Source organism: Bison bison, unplaced genomic scaffold (assembly GCF_000754665.1).
Source record: "Bison bison bison isolate TAMUID 2011002044 unplaced genomic scaffold, Bison_UMD1.0 scf7180017849302, whole genome shotgun sequence".
NCBI lineage: Eukaryota > Metazoa > Chordata > Mammalia > Artiodactyla > Bovidae > Bison > Bison bison.
In genome coordinates, this window is record NW_011479875.1 from 25,088 (window position 1) to 43,202 (window position 18,115).

General features: G+C 43.0%; 1 protein-coding gene across 1 annotated transcript in view; it reads right to left on the reverse strand.

Moving 5' to 3' along the window:
• Positions 1–18,115, reverse strand: part of LOC104993660 (E3 ubiquitin-protein ligase RNF213-like) — a gene marked incomplete at its 3' end in the record, with an annotated part of 80,563 nt that overhangs the window by 21,727 nt on the left and 40,721 nt on the right. Inside the window, exons 12-21 of the mRNA XM_010846989.1 lie at positions 16,692–16,889; positions 13,400–13,622; positions 12,833–12,888; positions 11,565–11,718; positions 8,556–8,720; positions 4,643–4,732; positions 3,518–3,640; positions 2,347–2,527; positions 616–789; positions 79–228 (exon numbers count right to left, since the gene is read on the reverse strand). Coding sequence (XP_010845291.1) covers positions 79–228; positions 616–789; positions 2,347–2,527; positions 3,518–3,640; positions 4,643–4,732; positions 8,556–8,720; positions 11,565–11,718; positions 12,833–12,888; positions 13,400–13,622; positions 16,692–16,889 — 1,514 coding nt within the window. The remainder of the gene's footprint in view (positions 1–78; positions 229–615; positions 790–2,346; positions 2,528–3,517; positions 3,641–4,642; positions 4,733–8,555; positions 8,721–11,564; positions 11,719–12,832; positions 12,889–13,399; positions 13,623–16,691; positions 16,890–18,115) is intronic.

Here is an 18,115-nt window from a genome sequence, read left to right on the forward strand (position 1 = left end):
TTTAATCATATTATCCTTTGACCCTTCTCCCCTGCGGACCTTTCAATTTTGTTTATTTTAATGCTTTAAGAATATCACCTTTTATCACGTCTTTTACTCTCCCACACAACTTCAGGAGGGAGTCAACATTTGTCCTCTCTTTCTTTAGAGTGAATAGTTCAATCTTCCTCAGATTCAGCACTTTTTCCATAGGGTGTTTTTTGTCTTGGGCTAAAGAACTTTTACTCTCTGGAAAAAAAAAGAAAGGAAAGGAAGTCAGTAGAACAAAGAAATATCCACTTTGTGGCAAGCCACTGCTCGAACCTCCCGTGAGTGTGCTCCACATGCTGGGCTGTGTGGAGGGTGGTGCCAGAGCCTGTATGCATGGCTACTCCAAGATGTCCCGTGTCAGTCAGTAGGAATAAAAACAACCAGTACTCTAACGTGGTCAGTATTTGATCACTTCCCCTAATTTTCCTGAGGATTAGAAGCCATCCCCTGACAAGTTCCTGGAGAGAGAAGCCATCATAAAGATGACAAAGATCACCTCTCCATAAGACACACAGGCAAAGAGAGATGCTTCTGAGCTCCTAACTCCTCAGGAGCCTGAAGTCCACATCTCAACGTGATACTTACTTAACTGCCAGATGTCAAGGAACCGATCCATGTGTTCTAGGATCAGCTCCAGGTGCCCAACTAAAATTGTTCCATTGATGAGGTCATTTGTAACTTCTGTGAACACAGAGCCTGCAGTGGCCATCAACTTCTTGCCTTCCTTGGTAATATTTGCTAATATTTCCTTGTTGGTTCCTGACCAAGTTAAGAAGAGAGTTAAAACGGTAGGCACCCCACTTCCTTCCCACTTTAATGGATTGCTAGTACCTCCTATTGCTCTGCCCCAACTTTCATATAATAAAGCAAACTCATTCTGTATTCCCAGGTATAATTCTCACATTCTTTAGAGGGCAGGATTTTCAAACATACTTAGTTTAACCACCAGAAATTTTCTTTCCCAGTAATATTAAGATCAAACATTTGGGTCATGTAATTAAAATAAAATATAGAAGCTTTATTCACAATTGCAAAATCTTGGAAGTACCCAAGATGTTCCTTAGTAGGTGACTGGACAAACCATAGTCCACCCACACAACTGAATATTATTCAGTGGTTTAAGAAGTGCACTACTAAAAGGAACCTTTGATGCATATCATTAAGCAAAAGAAGCCAGTCTGAAAAGGCAACAGAGAGTATGATTCCAACCATGTCCCTTTCTGGGAAAAGGCACAACTGTATAGGAGAGGAGAGGGAAGGAATGAACTGCTGGAAACAAGGAAGTTTGAGGGCAGTGAAACTGTACCATAGGATATGGTAACAGTGGATGTACACGTTAACCATTTGTCAAATCCACAGGAAGTACAAGAGCAAACCCTAATGTAAACACTGGACTTTACTTATTCATAACATATCAATATTGGCTCTCAGTTAAAACAATGGTACTGAAGCAAGATGTTAATAATAGAGGAAATTGTGTGTGTTGAGTGGGTAGATACGGGAATACTCTGTATTTTCTGCTTAATTTTTCTGTCAACTTAAAACTGCTCTAAAATATGAGGTCCGCTAATTTAAAAGACAGAAATGGAATATTTTCAAGTGAGTAGCTTTTAATAGACAACAACAAAACAAGAAGAGCCAAGTCAATCTTCTTATTTGATAACTACAACAACTCTGGCATGAGAGGAACTTGGGTTTTTTGTTGTGTTTTTTTTTAAGACCGTCTCAGTAATTAGATGAAATTGACACTCAAAATAATCTGTGGAGCTTTTCCATTAGATCTGAACCTATGACTCACACATAAACCTGAATATAACATTTTTAGGGCATACACATTTCCCCTCTTTGGTCACAAACTCTGGGGTCATGGAGGGTAGGGGTGGGAGAATCAGGCAGTACTTAGTTTTTGCTAAGGTCACCAGTACTGGACTGGTGACCTTACATGGATCTCAGAATAATAAAGACAGGGCTTTAGATACAGACACACTGGGTTTGGATTTCAGTTCTTAACACTTATTATCGGCGAGACCTTAGGTAAGTCACATTACACTCTCCACCTCAGCTCTTGGTCTGAGGTTACTACGTCAGCCCAGTAGCTGTTAGTATAGCAGTTTATTTCATCAATGGTGGCTTTCAGTGTTAGTTCTCAATTATAATACAAGATACTCTGAGCCTTCCTGGGTCTGTCCATCCAAGCTGCTTCATTTGGCAAACATCAACCCGATCTAACTGACTAACAGATCAAATACTCTGCCGCCAATCTTGAGTCAGGAGGTACCACTGGACAGATGCTCCAAGCACCCTCCATGAACATACCATATAACTTGAAGAGGTGCTTGATGTCTGGCCACGTGAGCAGGTGATTCAAAACCCCACCCATGTCCTCTACAAACTCCCCTCTACTTGTTGGCCAGGACTTGGTGATCACAGCAGACACAAGGTTGCCACATTTTTGCAAGTCATTATAAGAGATTTTCCCAAGGATGCTGGTTTGAGACTATAAAAAGATGAATAGAGAGAGGGATATTTAGAAGGTTATATGGTTGATTTACTTTTTAATAAAGAAGCAAATTACCTACCCAACAGCATTTCAGAAGTCTCTCATAACTAGTTTTACAATGCGTCAAAAAGCCAAAAGAGTAAATAAAATACTTAACTTTTCTGAGGGCATTTCCATTTTCCTGTCCACTGTCTCCTTAAGATTGAACATTGGGGATGTGGAAACAGGTAGCCACAGACAGATACTGACAGAACCCACAAATTACCCCCCTCTTCTCTCGCTCAGTGCCATTTTTCTTGGAACTTTCACATTATTAAAAACATTAAACATAATACTGCGGCTGCTAAGTCACTTCAGTCCGACTGATGTCCGACTGATGTGCGGCCCCACAGACGGCAGCCCACCAGGCTCCCCCGTCCCTGGGATTCTCCAGGCAAGAACACTGGAGTGGGTTGCCATTTCCTTCTCCAATGCATGAAAGTGAAAAGTGAAAGTGAAGTCGCTCAGTCATGTCCAACTCTTGGCGACCCCATTTGGTATTATTAACTGTAATTATTTTAAAGTTGTCTACAAACAACACACATTTTAATTCTCTTCCTAAGTGAACTGATAAAATCTTTTCAACTCTAAACATTTTTCTTCCATAATGCTTTGTTAACCTTTGGGGTCTTTTACTGCATGGTAAGCAAGTGATAAAGCTAAGGGTGGGTGAGTGGCAATGATAATAATGAGGCATTTAGGAAAAGCCTGCAAGATTGCTGGAGGTTACATGTGAGCTGCTATGATGCAAAACAGCAGCAGGAAGCTGAGCAGCATTTCATAGAAGGGGTAGAGTACTGGATTTCAGGGTGGGGAGGGGTTGCCCAGAGCCCATTCTTTGCTTGGGTGCAGAGTCTCGGAACCAGCAGTGCTTAATAGCCTTTGGCTGGTGATGTCAGAAAGCAAGTATGCATCCAAATGCGGTTCTGAGTGGGAAAGGTTGTTCACCTGGCAGACCGAGCCCACGGCTTCAATGGCACACATCTCAAAGCATTTCGCCACACTGTCTTCTGCACCTGCAGCAACCCAGTGAGAGCTGCAGAAGGCCAAAATCTGGGAGAGAGGCATCTCCTGCAAGACGGGAAGACGAGGGTGTGAGAGCTTAGGGGTGCGACAGTCTCAGACCCTGTGCAATGCAAACAGCCTAGTAATTTTCACTTTCCTAGTGTCGTATCAGCTCCCTATTACTGTGGCCTTCTTCCCATCCCATGAGAAGCATGTCCTCCATGCTTCTAACCATTAGACCAAAAGGGCCAAAATAACCTACTTAGCAGAAAAAGCATCCGGCACAGCAGCAAAAAGCAAGTGAAACTGAAAGTGAGAGTCGCTCAGTTGTATCCGACTCTTTGCGACCCCATGGACTATACAGCCCATGGAATTCTCCAGGCCAGAATACTGTAGTGAGTAGCCTTTCCCAAGGGATCTTCCCAATCCAGAGATTGAACCCAGGTCTCCTGCATTGGAGGCAGATTCTTTACCAGCTGAGCCACAAGGGAAGCTCAAGAATACTGGAATGGGTAGCCTATCCCTTCTCCAGCGGATCTTCAGGACTCAGGAATCAAACCAGGGTCTCCTGTATTGCAGGCGGATTCTTTACCAACTGAGCTATCAGGGAAGCCCGCAAAACACGGGTAAACTTTTTAAAAAGATTTCTTCCTTGCTTCTCTTTTTCCTAAAAAGACCCATTTAACAATTACATATAAGACTCATGTGTTTTTAAAAAGCTGAATCTTCTAGGGTCACAGGCCTCAATTAAAAATGGAGAATACTTTTGTGTTTTCCCCCAGTTTTCACTGGGTTAACAGGGCTCTTGTCACCAACAGGCCTCTTAGAGCAAAGAGCACATAGGCTTAGTTAGTGCCTATTAGAGCTTCACACAAGCCAAAGTTCCCCTGGTGGCCAGAAACTGTGCCCTTATTCTTCTCTGGGATACCATCTGTGGTCGAACTATTAAGGCTGAATCAGAAACAGTCACCTGAACCCCAATCCCTGTCCATTCAAATGCAGTCATCACAGGTACTGGATAGTCCACGTGGTCTGGTTCCAAAAAGAACATCCCCTGCCTTTCAGTACCTGTTTGAGCCTCCCTGCCATGTCCCCCAGCAAGGATTCCTTCCAATCATACTCCACGGGGAAGTTTATTTCCACCAGTCGCCTCCAGACCTGCAAAATCCACAAGTAAGGGACAGCCAGTAAGACAGCTAGATGCCACCGTGGAATTCTATGAAAGAAGACAATTACGGTAAGACAAAGAGCACAGTGCTTTGAGGACACGTTGGTTCAGACTCATTTTTGTCCAGTTGTCTGCTGCGTCAGTGGTAAATCAGGGCAACCCACTTTAGCCTTATAAAACAGAGGGTCCTGAGGGGGCCGGGTCACCACTAAGGTCCACTACTGCTCTTCGTCCAGAAAGGATTTCCCTCCACTGTTTTAATTTCAAAGAATTTCAAACTTTAGAGAAAGTTGCAATAACAGCATAAGGACACTCATACCTTCAGCTAGACTCCCCAACATTTAAAGTGGCTGCTCTGTCTCTTTCTTTTTTGTGCTCCCTTTAGTCTTTCTAGAAACAGGCACTGTCTCTGCTGAACCAGAGTTGCAGATGCCATGCCCCTTGGCCCTTGCGCAGGCGTTCCCAACCCCATGGCCCTTCTACTACACACAGTAGTACAGGTGTCAGTCTGAGGTCCGTTCACTCAGGTGACATCTTCCTCATCTTTCTCCCTGCCCACATTTTGCCATTGTTCACTAGTCAACTGACTGGGTCCAGGGTCCAACTGAGGGACACACGGCATTATCATGTCTCCTTTCTAGAGGAGTTCTCCAGCCTTTTCTTTCTTCCTTTATGACAGTGAAAACATTTTTTTGCTTTCCCGTTATGGTTTATTACAGGATACTGAAGGTAGTTCCTTGTGCTATATAGTAGGATCTTTTTTATCTATTTTATACATAATAGTTTGTATCTGTTAATACCAAACTCTTTAATTATCCTTCCCCCACCTCCTTTCCCTTTTGGTAACCAACAGGTCTATTCTCTATGCCTGTGGGTTTATCTCTGTTTAATAAATAAGTTCATTTGTGTTTTATTTCAGTTCAGTTCAATCACTCAGTTGTGTCTGACTCTTTATGACCCCATGGACTGCAGTACACCAGGCTTCCCTGTCCATCACCAACTCCTGGAGCTTGCTCAAACTCTTGTCCATCGAGTCGGTGATGCCGTCCAACCATCTTATCCTCCATCATCCCCTTCCCCTCCTGCTGTCAATCATTTCCAGCATCAGGGTTTTTTCCAATGAGTCATCGCATCAGGTGGCCAAAGTACTGGAGCTTCAGCTTCAGCATCAGTGCTTTCAATGAATATTCAAGTCTGATTTCCTTTAGGATTGACTGACTTGATCTCCTTGCTGTCCAAGGGACTCTCAACAGTCTTCTCCAACACCATAGTTCAAAAGCATCAATTCTTTGGCATTCAGCTTTCTTTCTGGTCCAACTCTCACATCCATACATGACTACTAGAAAAACCATAGCTTTAACTATACGGACCTTTGTTGGTAAAGTAATGTTTCTACTTTCTAATATGCTGTCTAGGTTGGTCACAGCTTTTCTCCCAAAGAGCAAGCATCTTTTAATTTCATGGCTGTAGTCACCATCTGCAGTGACTCTGGAGCCCAAGAAAACAAAGTCTGCACTGTTTCCATTGTTTGCCCATCTATTTGCCATGAAGTGATGGGACTGGATGCCATGATCTTAGTCTTTGGAATGTTGAGTTTTAAGCCAGTTTTTTCACTCTCCTCTTTTACTTCATCAAGAGGCTCTTCAGTTTCTCTTTGCTTTCTGCCATAAGGGTGGTGTCATCTGCATATCTGAGGTTATGATATTTGTGTTGTATTTTAGATTCTGCATGTAAGTGATAGTATTTGGTATCTGCCTTTTTCCATCTGACTTACTTCACTTAATATGATAATCTCTAGTATGATACTAGAGATTACTCATTTCCATTACTCATTTTGATATTCAAATTGCCTCAGATTTGGCTAGTGAGAGCCCCCCAAGGCTAGCTTCTGTTTCCTTTTTTTTTTTTTTAATGTAATAATCTTAGATGAACAGAAATATTGCAAAGATAGTACAGAGACTTCCAATGAACCCGAGTGCTAACACTTTACGAAGCCATAGTACAGTTGTGAAAACCAAGAAATTAGCATTGATAGATTATCATCCAGAGAAGGCAATGGCAACCCACTCCAGTACTCTTGCCTGGAAAATCCCATGGATGGAGGAGCCTGGTAGGCTGCAGTCCATGGGGTCTCGAAGAGACATGACTGAGCGACTTCACTTTCACTTTTCACTTTCATGCATTGGAGAAGGCAATGGCAACCCACTCCAGTGTTCTTGCCTGGAGAATCCCAGGGATGGGGGAGCCTGGTGGGCTGCCGTCTATGGCGCTGCACAGAGTCGGACACGACTGAAGTGACTTAGCAGCAGCAGCAGCAGATTATCATCACCAAAGCCACTAACTTTATTTGGATTTCACCACTTTTTCCCACAATCATTCTTTTGCCCTCCAGGGTATATCCTAGGATATCACCTGGGTCCTGTCTGCTTGTGAAATGTCACCACTTGATTTCAAGTACTTTTACTTTATGGTAATACAAGGTGTTTCAGGCTGGCCTTGCATTTCTTCAGCCCCACCTTTAGAATCTGCTGTTCTTTCCAGAGGCACAGGGGTTTTTCTGTTTTGTGTTTTAGAGGGAATGGCACTTAGAAGCCATGGCTGGGTGTGCTCACAGACCTGGGTGTCACCATCTCTAGGCCCTTTCAGTGGATGGAGCTAGGAAACGTTGCTTTTTACATCATGAGTTCACACTACACCTCTAGCTCTTTTCAATAGGCCTCCTTTCCCTTCCCCTGCTCCACATGTTCCCTCCTCCAATGAGAAAGAGCCCAAGCTTCCAACAGCAGCAACCCCTGTGTCCATCTGCCCAGCCTTACAGTACACACAACAAAGCTTCAGACTTGCTACACTCATTCCACTCCCAACTACAAAACTTCCAAACCAAGTGCAAGATTTATGTATGTTTTTTCTGTTTTGACCTTAGACTCTGTCCCTGTGAGGGTGAGTGGTCAGAGTTCTGGGCTCTGAAGTGAAGTGTTAGTTGCTCAGTCATGTCCAACTCTGTACGGCCCCATGGACTGTAGCCCACAGGTTCCTCTGTCTATGGAATTCTCCAGGCAAGGATACTGGAGTGGTTGTCATTCCTTTCTCCAGGGGATCCTCCAACCCAGGGATCAAACCCAGGTCTCCTACATTGCAGGCAGATTCTTTATCATCTGAGCCAGAATACTGATGCTCTGGGCTCTGGGTGTTCACATCAATGATCTTCTCCCCTTGGTGTGGACAGGTAATATATCTGAATAAGACTGAGATGTGGTGAGAGTTATCTGTTTTTGTTCATACACAGTTTCAGTGATGTGATTTTATGATGATCTCATTAAAGTATCCCTGGAAGACAACAGCCTAAGTCAGAGGGCCACTTGCTTGGTTTGTTCATGGCACTTTCTAGAACTATGTCCTGGAGCCAATAGCTTTAGGCCCTTCCTCCTCCTCCTCCCCAGCATAAGATTCTGTCCGCATCTCAGTTTCTGGAAGCCCTCCCTGCCTCCCAACCTTTTGGGTCTGATTTCTAATTTCCTCACCTTCAGCTGCCGCTCAGCCCAGTTTCCCTCTCATGGAGGCCTTGCTCTCATCTTATTTTCTACTGTCAACATCATAACCTGACCCATAGCCTCAGCACAGCATCAGACGCGAATGCCCTTCCCCACCAGCCACCATGTCCCAACAAGCTCTGTCTCCCCATCCCGCTGCCTCACCACTGATGTGGGGACCACAGTCCACCCACTAGAGAGCCCATGCTCTCAGTCCTGTTAGGGCAGCAGCTGTCCATTCTGCAGAGGAGACCCCTGTGTCCCCTGCACTGGACTGGCTTACCTCAATCTCCTTGCTGTAAGCGAAGGTGACAGATGAACCAGTCTGGAATATGCTCATTGTAAACATTTTCCGAAGCCAAGATTTTGTAGCAGCGAGGGTCCCCTGGAAGACCGTTTTTACTGAATTCTTCTTTCCAGTTTCATTTCCCAGCCCTCCTGCTGAATCCTGTCACCACAAGAGAGAGACGGAGTTGAATCAACCCCACATGGCAAACCCAAAGCATCATCCAGATACTTTTCCACCCGCCTCTGCGGCTGACGCCACCTGAGCACCCAGCAGAGCCTGCACATTCACAGAACTTTCATTTCCCCGGTGTTTCAGGTTCACTCTGGGTGGACAGCATGGGAGTCGAGGTAGGAGAAGCACTGGCGTGGATGCCCCCTCAAGTGACCCCAGGCAACTATAACAGAGGCGATGCTGCCTCACCAACCAGTAGACCTCCTGGACTCTGAGTGGAGAAAGGCTGACAGACAAGGGAGAAGGGTGCACCACGGGCTCAGAGCTTCCAGCAGCTCAGAGAGCCAAGCTCGTGAAAACCCTGTCCCCGACTGACATGCTAGGGCCAGGAGGAAACCCAAATCCCTACCCTGGTGCTCTTTCCTTGAGGTTCTCCATTCATTCCCACCCCCTGAAAAGCCCCTTTTCCCGGGGGTTGAGGGCTCTAGGGATAGGGATTCCTCTTTCCTGTTCTCCTTCCCTTTCTCATCAGAAGCATCTTTACCACAAAGTGGATACAGCCATCAGCTCCACTTAGAAAGAGGCCTCTCCCAGTTCTGATGTGTATTCTCTTTTGCTTCAACCAAGTCCCACAGATTGTGTAAGTGCCAAGGCCCCCCAAACTGGATCTGCTGGTGTCACTCCCTCCTTCCAGAGATGGTGGGCCCAAGGGCTAGAGACATCACAGTGAGGCTGCTGCCCAAGGAGCTGATTGCTAAGTGGGAGACCAGTACAATCAGTAAACAGGGCAAGTAACAAGATAGGAAAGGCACATATAGGGTGCTGGGGACTTCCCAACAGCTCAGATAGTAAAGAATCTGCCTGCAAAGCAGAAGACCCAGGTTTGATCCCTGGGTCAGTAAGATCCCCTGGAGAAGGAAATGGCAACCCTTTCCAGTATTCTTGCCTGGAGAATTTCACAGACAGAGTAGCCTAGTAGGCTACAGTCCATGGGGTTGCAAAGAGTCAGACACGACTAAGCAACTAACACATAAAGGGTGCTGTATCCAGTCTTGGGTGTGTTTGTGGGGGCAGGTTCTCCCCTGAAAGATTCAGGGAGCTCTGGGCAGAGTGTGAGGGGTAGGCTGGGTTATGTGTGGGCAGGGGTCCAGCTATCCTGGGAGAATAGCACACAGGATATGGGTGGTGTGGGCCAGCAACAGTTCTCAGCTGAAAATGGGACATGCTGGCCCAAACTGAAAGTCACCAAATGGGCCAGCAACTTCTCCAATGATCCAGAAACTTTGGCAGGGTGTGCACGCCATCTGCAATCTGCCCTAGCCTAGACCCAGGCTCCATCTCCAGCCAGGCTAGCCTACCTGCAGAGCAGCAGGATCCTCTCCTCCCTGACACGCACATGCTGCTCTCTCACTCTGTGGGAACGCCAGCCCCTGCAAAGGCCCCGTGTTCCCAGGGCACCTTATGGACATTCCAGTTTAGTGTTAACCCACTGTGCTGCAATTATGTGCTCACTGGACTGCCCCCTCCTACGCATCCCTACTGCCAAGCACCTCTCTTCTCCATCTGGGTTGCCCTGCAACCAGCAGCAACCCAAGCCTAAATATCTTCTTTAGAACTTTCGCCTTTGTTCCTTGTTTTTCTCCACCTGATATCCCGTCAATCCTATCAACCCTTTATATTGGCATATAACCAAAAGCGTTCAAAACTTCTTCATATACTTTGGTTTTATTTAATTTCAGTTTTGCAAAGCTTTTTGTTTTCATGGCACATTTAGAGAATTTGGACCAGACTGTGGTTACACTAATCTGAGATCCCAACCAATGTTCAGGATAGTTATTTCTGCAGGGACATATACCATAAGTAACTAACAAATTTCACATTTCTTGAACACAGTTTATCTAGAAGTTGGCACCTGCCTAGGATGGTTTAAACAATATCCACTTCAGGAAAAAGCAATCATCCTACCAATGTTTATTTTTAAATGTTCCCTTGGTATTTTTTTAAAAAAGAAGAGCTAAAAGGAACAAAGATAAAATACACACTCAATTATATCACTAACGTCACAGTTCTGACTTGTCAAATGGTCGGTCTGAATAGGAAATCATCTATCACCTTCATGTGGAAGCTCAAACTCCACCGGCTGAAGACCACACAACAATGGGATAAATGAGCTGTGGACACATGCAACATCACAGATGGATCTCAGAGATGTGCTGAGCAGTGAAAGCCAGACACAAAAAAGGACAGAGTTCCAAGACAGGTAAAACTAACTTGTGGTGGTAGTAATCAGAAGACTGCTTACAAGTGGGAGGTGTGGAGGGAGGGGGCCCAGAACTCTGGATTGTTCCTACAGCTTGATGCAGGAGGTGGTGCTTGTGTGGAAAGGCTCTTAGGTATGCACTGAGGTGTGTGGACCTTGCTACTGTATTTGAGTTTCAGTGAACAGGAAAAAGGCTCAGGTGGGAAAGACTAGGCATGAATATGCACTTGGGTGGGGAGATTCTTGCTTGAAGTCCTGGCCACCTGCTGGGCTCTTGAATTTACCCAGTTACAGCTAATACTCTACACTTGAAGTCCTGCACTGCCTCCTTCCTCCGTTCTTCCCTCTAATGTAAGCCCCGGAGGGCAAGCATGCAGATCCTGGTTCACCAAAATAGCCTCGTGAGCAGAACAAAAGCCGGCATCAGTATGTACTGACACATCTGATGGCGGAAACCAGCCGCTCTGTCGTTCCAGCAATCCTAGAATCAGCCTATCTCCTTTTTGAATAGAGGATGCCTCAGGTTCCATAGCTCTGCTGGGTATGGCATTATGTGTACATGTTCCACTTACCACTACAGGTTTAAGTATAATAATTCTGCGAACAATCTCAGCAGATAAGGCAGGCATCTCATAAAACGTGTGGGCTTTTGATATTCTGCAGGTAGTTTCGTGAAGTTTCAGGCACACAGTCAAGTAGGACTGTATCAAGGGCTCCTCAAGAATCCTAACCCACAAAGAGTTGAGAGAAATGAATGAAGTAATTTAGGAGGAATTAGAAAACAGTACCCATTATTCATGACAAGTTCCTGCCCTTTAAAACGCCTACAAGGGAGGCATGTACTTGATCCCATATAGGATAACATCCAGAACATTTCCATTAATTTTGAAATTGTGACTAAGATAAAAAGGAATAAAACTCTTTTTGATTTGCCTCCATGGTCTGAACTATTTTAACAAAAGCAAGTTAAACTATTTCCAAGTGTATTCCTTTGTTCGAAAAAAATCTTAAGGATGGATATTACCAAAGATTCAAATACCATACAATTTTTTAAAAAAAGAATCTGTAAGCTACAGCGAGGGAAAAAAGGAAAGAAATGCTAGAAGCATATGTCCTGTGCATGAAATTTCTTTCAGTTCTGAGTGGACCTGCTTATTGGCTGATACATGACCAGAGCTGAGAGGTAGAGAGCTGATCAGAGGAGGGTTTAGAAGGTGGCAAGAGACAGGAATTACTGGGGTGATTCTGTAATACACAGAATTAGATGGGGTCCATGAAGTCCCAGGTGCTTAGTGTTAATGAAGATCTGACACTCCCACCTCCATCCTGAACACTCTAAGAATTCAGGTGAGGTCATCCTGGCAGTGCTCCGAGAATCTAAAAAAATTACCTTCTCTCCCACATTTGTTCATTTTGTACACTGTGCTTCCAGGGTGTCAGAGCTCACACATATTTGCAGGAGCAAATGACTTCAGATCATTATGGAAAGCTACCTTTGTATTTATTTCCAGCTTCTCTGACTTGCAAAAAAAAATCTGAAGACTAAATGCTGATAAGATGCAGGACACAAGCATGAATATGTAATATGATGATAATCACTTAAAAATAAATGACAAAAATGCACAGGAAAAAAATTAGATGAAAATAAACTAAAATGTTAGCAGCTGATTTCTGTGCTCTTCCCTTTTTAAAAAAGTTGGATGATTACATCAACACCTTGAAAAAAAAGTGGAATATATATTAATTTATGGCCTTACATTAATGACAGCAAATATGGCATAAACCCAATCATAAGGGATAATCTTGTACAAGAGAGATTACCTTTTACTTTTCTACTTACTTTTCCTGATAAATATCCAGAAGGTACAACAGCATTTTAAAAGTATTCTCAATACTCTATGGTGGGGAAGAAAAGAAAAAAGGGAAGATTTAATCATGATGCCACTATCTTTGCTAAAACAGAACCAAAAAAAAAAAAAAAATCCGACATAATAAGGCATAATACTTTTCTTTCTATAAACAAGCTTTAAGGGGCTCAAGTACTAATCTTATACGTGTTACAATTAAAACTTAGGATTTAAAATTAAACCATTTTCTCCTCCCCAAAATGGGAAAGGACAATAGCAATTAGGAAGTGGACCAGCATGCAGGATAACTTCTAACCCTGACTTGCACAATCTCACATATCCAAAGGCTGTTGTTTTATTGAATTTTGTTTACTGAAACAGAATAAACTCAAGTAAATTAACCCCTTACCCTAAGAAATATTGACTCTTCCCAGTTCTCTTATATCTAAGTGCTTTACCAGATCAGGTTTTCAGAAAAGGAAAATCACAAACTCTGACTGATTAGTTTTTGACCTGCTTTTGTTAAGCAAGGTCTCAAGAGCCGATTCCAGACAACAAACCTCAAGGTTTCTTTGAGAGATTTCCTGAAGTCCGTGCAGACGGTACCAAGTCCCTAGAAGACAGTCCAGGACACGTGGGGGACACTGACTCAGGTAATCAATGAGGTGTTCCATGTAAGGAGTCAAATTACTCAGAGGAAGCAAACTGAACCAGGATCGGAATAGATATTTATCCACATTCAGCAAATATCTGTTTTTTTCCATTAGCTGGAGTAATTGATTCCTTATAAGGGAAAATTGTAACAGAAAAAAAGGGTAGCAGTGAGATCGGTAAAAGAAACAAAGTTAATTAAAATTATGTTAGAAGGGATCTAGAAAGCTCTGGAAATGCCAACAACTCTATCAAATAAGAAGTAAACAATAATATATTAAGAATTCAGCAACATGGATGAACTCTAAGGACAAGATGCTCAGTGAAATCAGCCACTCACAAATGAACAAATTATTTGATTCCACTTATGTGAGGTCCCTAGAGAAGTCTGATTCATAGAGACAGACAGCAGAGTAGTGGGGACCAGGGACTGGTGTTGGTGGGAGAATAGGCTACTGATTATAGAGAACACAGTTTCAGTTTTACAAGATGGAAGGTTCTGGAGATGAATAGAGGTATTGGTCGCACCACAGAGTGAATGTACTTAACACCATTGTGGTGGTGGTGTACACTTAAAATGATTAAAATTATAAATGTAAAATTTACATCATTTTACAATGATGTAAAATTGTAGGTTATGTATATTTTACCACAATAATAAAAAAATTCACCAAGAATTAAGCATTTTCAATACATGTATATGCATGGCTGAGTCCCTTCGCTGTTCACCTGAAACCATCCCCACACTGTTAATCTGCTATACCCCAATACAAAATAAAAAGCTTAGAAAAAAGAATTAAGTATTTTCCAGCTTTATTGAAATATGGCATATAACACTGTAAGTTTAGGGTTGATTTGATACACTTACATACTGCACAATGATTACCACAGTAACAACACTTGATCCCTGCATCCACTGTGTCATACAGTTACCATTTCTTTTCTGTATGAGAATCTTTAAGATCTAATCTCTGAGCAACTTTTAAGTAAACAATATAGTAGCAACTAGAATCACCAGGTGGTACATTAGCTCTCCAGAATTAATTTGTCCTCAGAATACTGAAGTTTGTATTGTTGGACAAACATCATCACTTTTCCCCACCTCCCAGCCCTGGTAATCACCATTCAACTCTCTGCTCTTGTGAGTTTCACTATTTTCAGATTCCACATATGGGATATCATATCTATAGTATTTGCCTTTATCTGCCTTATCCCACTTAGCATAATGCCTTCAAGGTCTATCCATGTTTTGCAAGTGGCAGGATCCCCTTGCTTTCCTGACTGAATAATATTTCATCATGTATACATATATATGGTGTGTGTATATATACTCATATATATGTATACACACATACACACCAGTTCTTCTTTATCCATTCATTTACTGACAGACGCTTAGGTTGTTTCCACATCTTGGCTATTGTGAATGATGCCGCAATGAACATAGGGGTGCAGATATCTCTTTGAGATATTTATTTCATTTCCTTGGGAAATACACCCACAAGTAGGATTGCTGGATATGGCAAAAACTCTTGGTTTAACTTTTGATGCCATTTTCCATTGTCGGTGTAACAATTTAAGAACTAAGATGTTGATGCATGATGCCCTGGATTCTACATGAACCCAGTTCAGGGAAGGTCTTTAAATTATTCTGTTCTGTAACACTGTCCTGGACACCCAAAAAGATGACAGTGTGAAAGAAAATACTGTACAGCAGAGTGCCACAGAACTGACAGAGGTTACGAGAAACACGTGGATAAAGCTTCACTACATACTAAAGGCCACTCTTGCCTGAAAGATACAATATTTAAGACCAATGCTAATGTTTGTCATTCTCCAGCTAAATTTCTTCTAGACAGTTGGTCTCCAAGATAAATGACCCTTGAAAGTCATTTAAAGTATATATAATTTTATAAATAATCTTAATTTGGCTTTAATTTCAAAAGATTTCAATAATAGTGAGGAAGCAATAATTTAATTTAGCTTGCTCACTATTTCAGTCCCTAAAATCCTACAGGCTAGATCCTATTAGACTGGGGAGAGCAGATGAGACTTGGAATAGTTTCTTTGACAAAAGACAAAGTAAGTGGGGAATGTTCTCTGTGCTTGGTAATAACTGCTAATATTAATTTTTGACTGAATTTGTATTTTTTATTTAGTTTTTGTACTTAAATTTGATTTACCATTTTCCTTTTACAGACTGTGCTTTCTGTGTCTTCTCTAAAAAGTCCTTGCTTACCTCAAAATGGTATTTCACTGTGTACCTACAGAGTGCAAAGCCACTGATCTTTTTCGATTCCACTTTCAGGAATTTATCTTGAGGAAATAATTGGACACGGAAAATTACAAAGAAGTGCATCAAAACATGCTTACAAAGCGAATGTGCAGAAACAATCCAGGTGTCCAGGAAGAGAGAACTAGCGAAATAAAATTTGCAACACTAAGCAGTCATTACAATAGGTGTGTATTTACTGGCAAAAATAAAATCATTCATACAATTGATACAATACACTGTTAAGTGAAAAAAGGAAGTTGGAAAACAGAATAAAACAGGATAAATGATCTATTATAGAGGCAGAGAGTGGGGGACAATTGGACAAAACCAGACAAAAGGCACAAATTTCCAGACATAAATAAGTGCCAGTGACATAATGTATAACATGATAAATATAATTAACAGTACAGTGGATTATACATAAAAGTTGTTAGAGTAAATCCAAAGAGTTCTCATCAAAAAGGAAACTTTTTTTTCTGTTTCTTTAATTTCGCACCTATGGATGACAGATGCTCACTAAACTTATCATTGGTCATCATTTCATGATGTAAGTCAAATCATTATGCTGTATTTCTTCAACAGTGCTGTACCTCAATTATATCTCAATACAACTGTAAGAAAAATAAATAATCTATCTTTTGTGGTTTATTTTTAAATATATAAAGCACCCACATAGCCACATTTGGACACAGCTCTGCAAATACACAGGCCAAAGTGTATGATTATCTCTGTGGTTGCAGGCCTTTTTTGTAGTTTTCCATTTCTTGCATGTTTAAAACTTTTTAAAGAAGTAATTTTAAAGGAAGCAATATATTACTTCCATCACTAGAAGGAGAGGTAAGTGGATACTGGAAGTCCACTGGAGATCTTGGAAGCACAGTTATGATTCTAAAATTTACATACACGAGTGCAGGTCCAAAACTTACTGATCTGGTCTTGTTTCCCGAAACTCCGAGAAGGAGATGCCTTCAAGGGCTGCCCAGGTGTCCTCAGGCTGCGTGACTGAGCCCTGGGCTGGCGGGGACAGGTCCATGCAGTGGTGCAGTACAGGCAGGGCACACACCCAAAAGTCAACCTTTTTGTCCATGCACATTTGGCACAGGTTTACCAAGGACTGTCGCCAGCTAGAAAGGGAACAGAAATGGACATGAGTCCAGGATGGCCAATGTGAGGCTCACCTGGGGGTCTGACATCCATTAGGGAAGGGACAGCTCCTTGCACAGAGCAGAAGAGCACTCTGGGTATCTGACCAGGGAGAAACCTCAGGGCTCACTGGGCACCCAACAAAAGTGTCAGGCACTGAACAGGCCCTCTTGCAGCCCCAGAGCAAACTCCCAAGGGTATCCTTCCATTCTCCATGATAGTGGGAGAGACATAGTTTCAGAGAGGCTTGTGATCTGCAAAAGGTCCCTGGTGTAGAGCCGGGGCTTGAACACAGGTCGTCTGGCAACAGTAAATTTAAATACGAAGCACCTTTTTACATCTAAGTGGGGAGCCTACAAATAATACATGCCACGTTCCTTACAAACACATGTACCTTTGCCAGCATTTCTTATCTCTTTCAAAATTTTATTAAATCCTGGACAGGATTTAACTGGATGTTTAAAATTTGTAAAACCAGGAGGCAAGTGTCCGTTAAGACTGGCTGCTCAGAGAAGGCTACCCAGTATTATTCTTGAGTTCAATTCAAACAGCTGCAGAAAAAAGACCTGGGGATCATCAGAGGGTTCTGGGGAGGCGTCTCCACCCAGTGAAATATAAGTGTCTTTGGGACAGGCCACAGCCTCCGTGCTCCCAGTACTCCCAGCACTCCCAGCCCTGTGCAATGGGCACAGCAGTGGCTCCTAAACTGGGAACAACAGAGGCTGAGGCCACGGTGAGGGCATCCACAGTACTTCCACAAACATCTTCGAGTCCAGCTTCATTGTCTTACTATGACCCATCCCCCCAAACACAGGCCCACGGGGCTAAGACATGATACACCTTGCGTGCGTGTATGCTCAGGCGCTTCATTTGTGTCTAACTCTTTGCTACCGTATAAACTGCAAGAATACTGGACTGGGCTGCCATGCCTTCCTCCAAGGGATCTTCCAGACCCAGGGATCAAACCCATGTCTCCTGCATTAGCAGGCAGATTCTTTACCACTGCACCACAGGGGAAGCCCATCAGTCAGTCAGTTCAGTTCAGTCGCTCAATCGTGTCCGACTCTTTGCGACCCCATGAATTGTAGCATGCCAGGCCTCCCTGTCCATCACCAACTCCCGGAGTTCACTCAGACTCATGTCCATCGAGTCAGTGATGCCATCCAGCCATCTCATCCTCTGTCGTGCCCTTCTCCTCCTGCCCCCA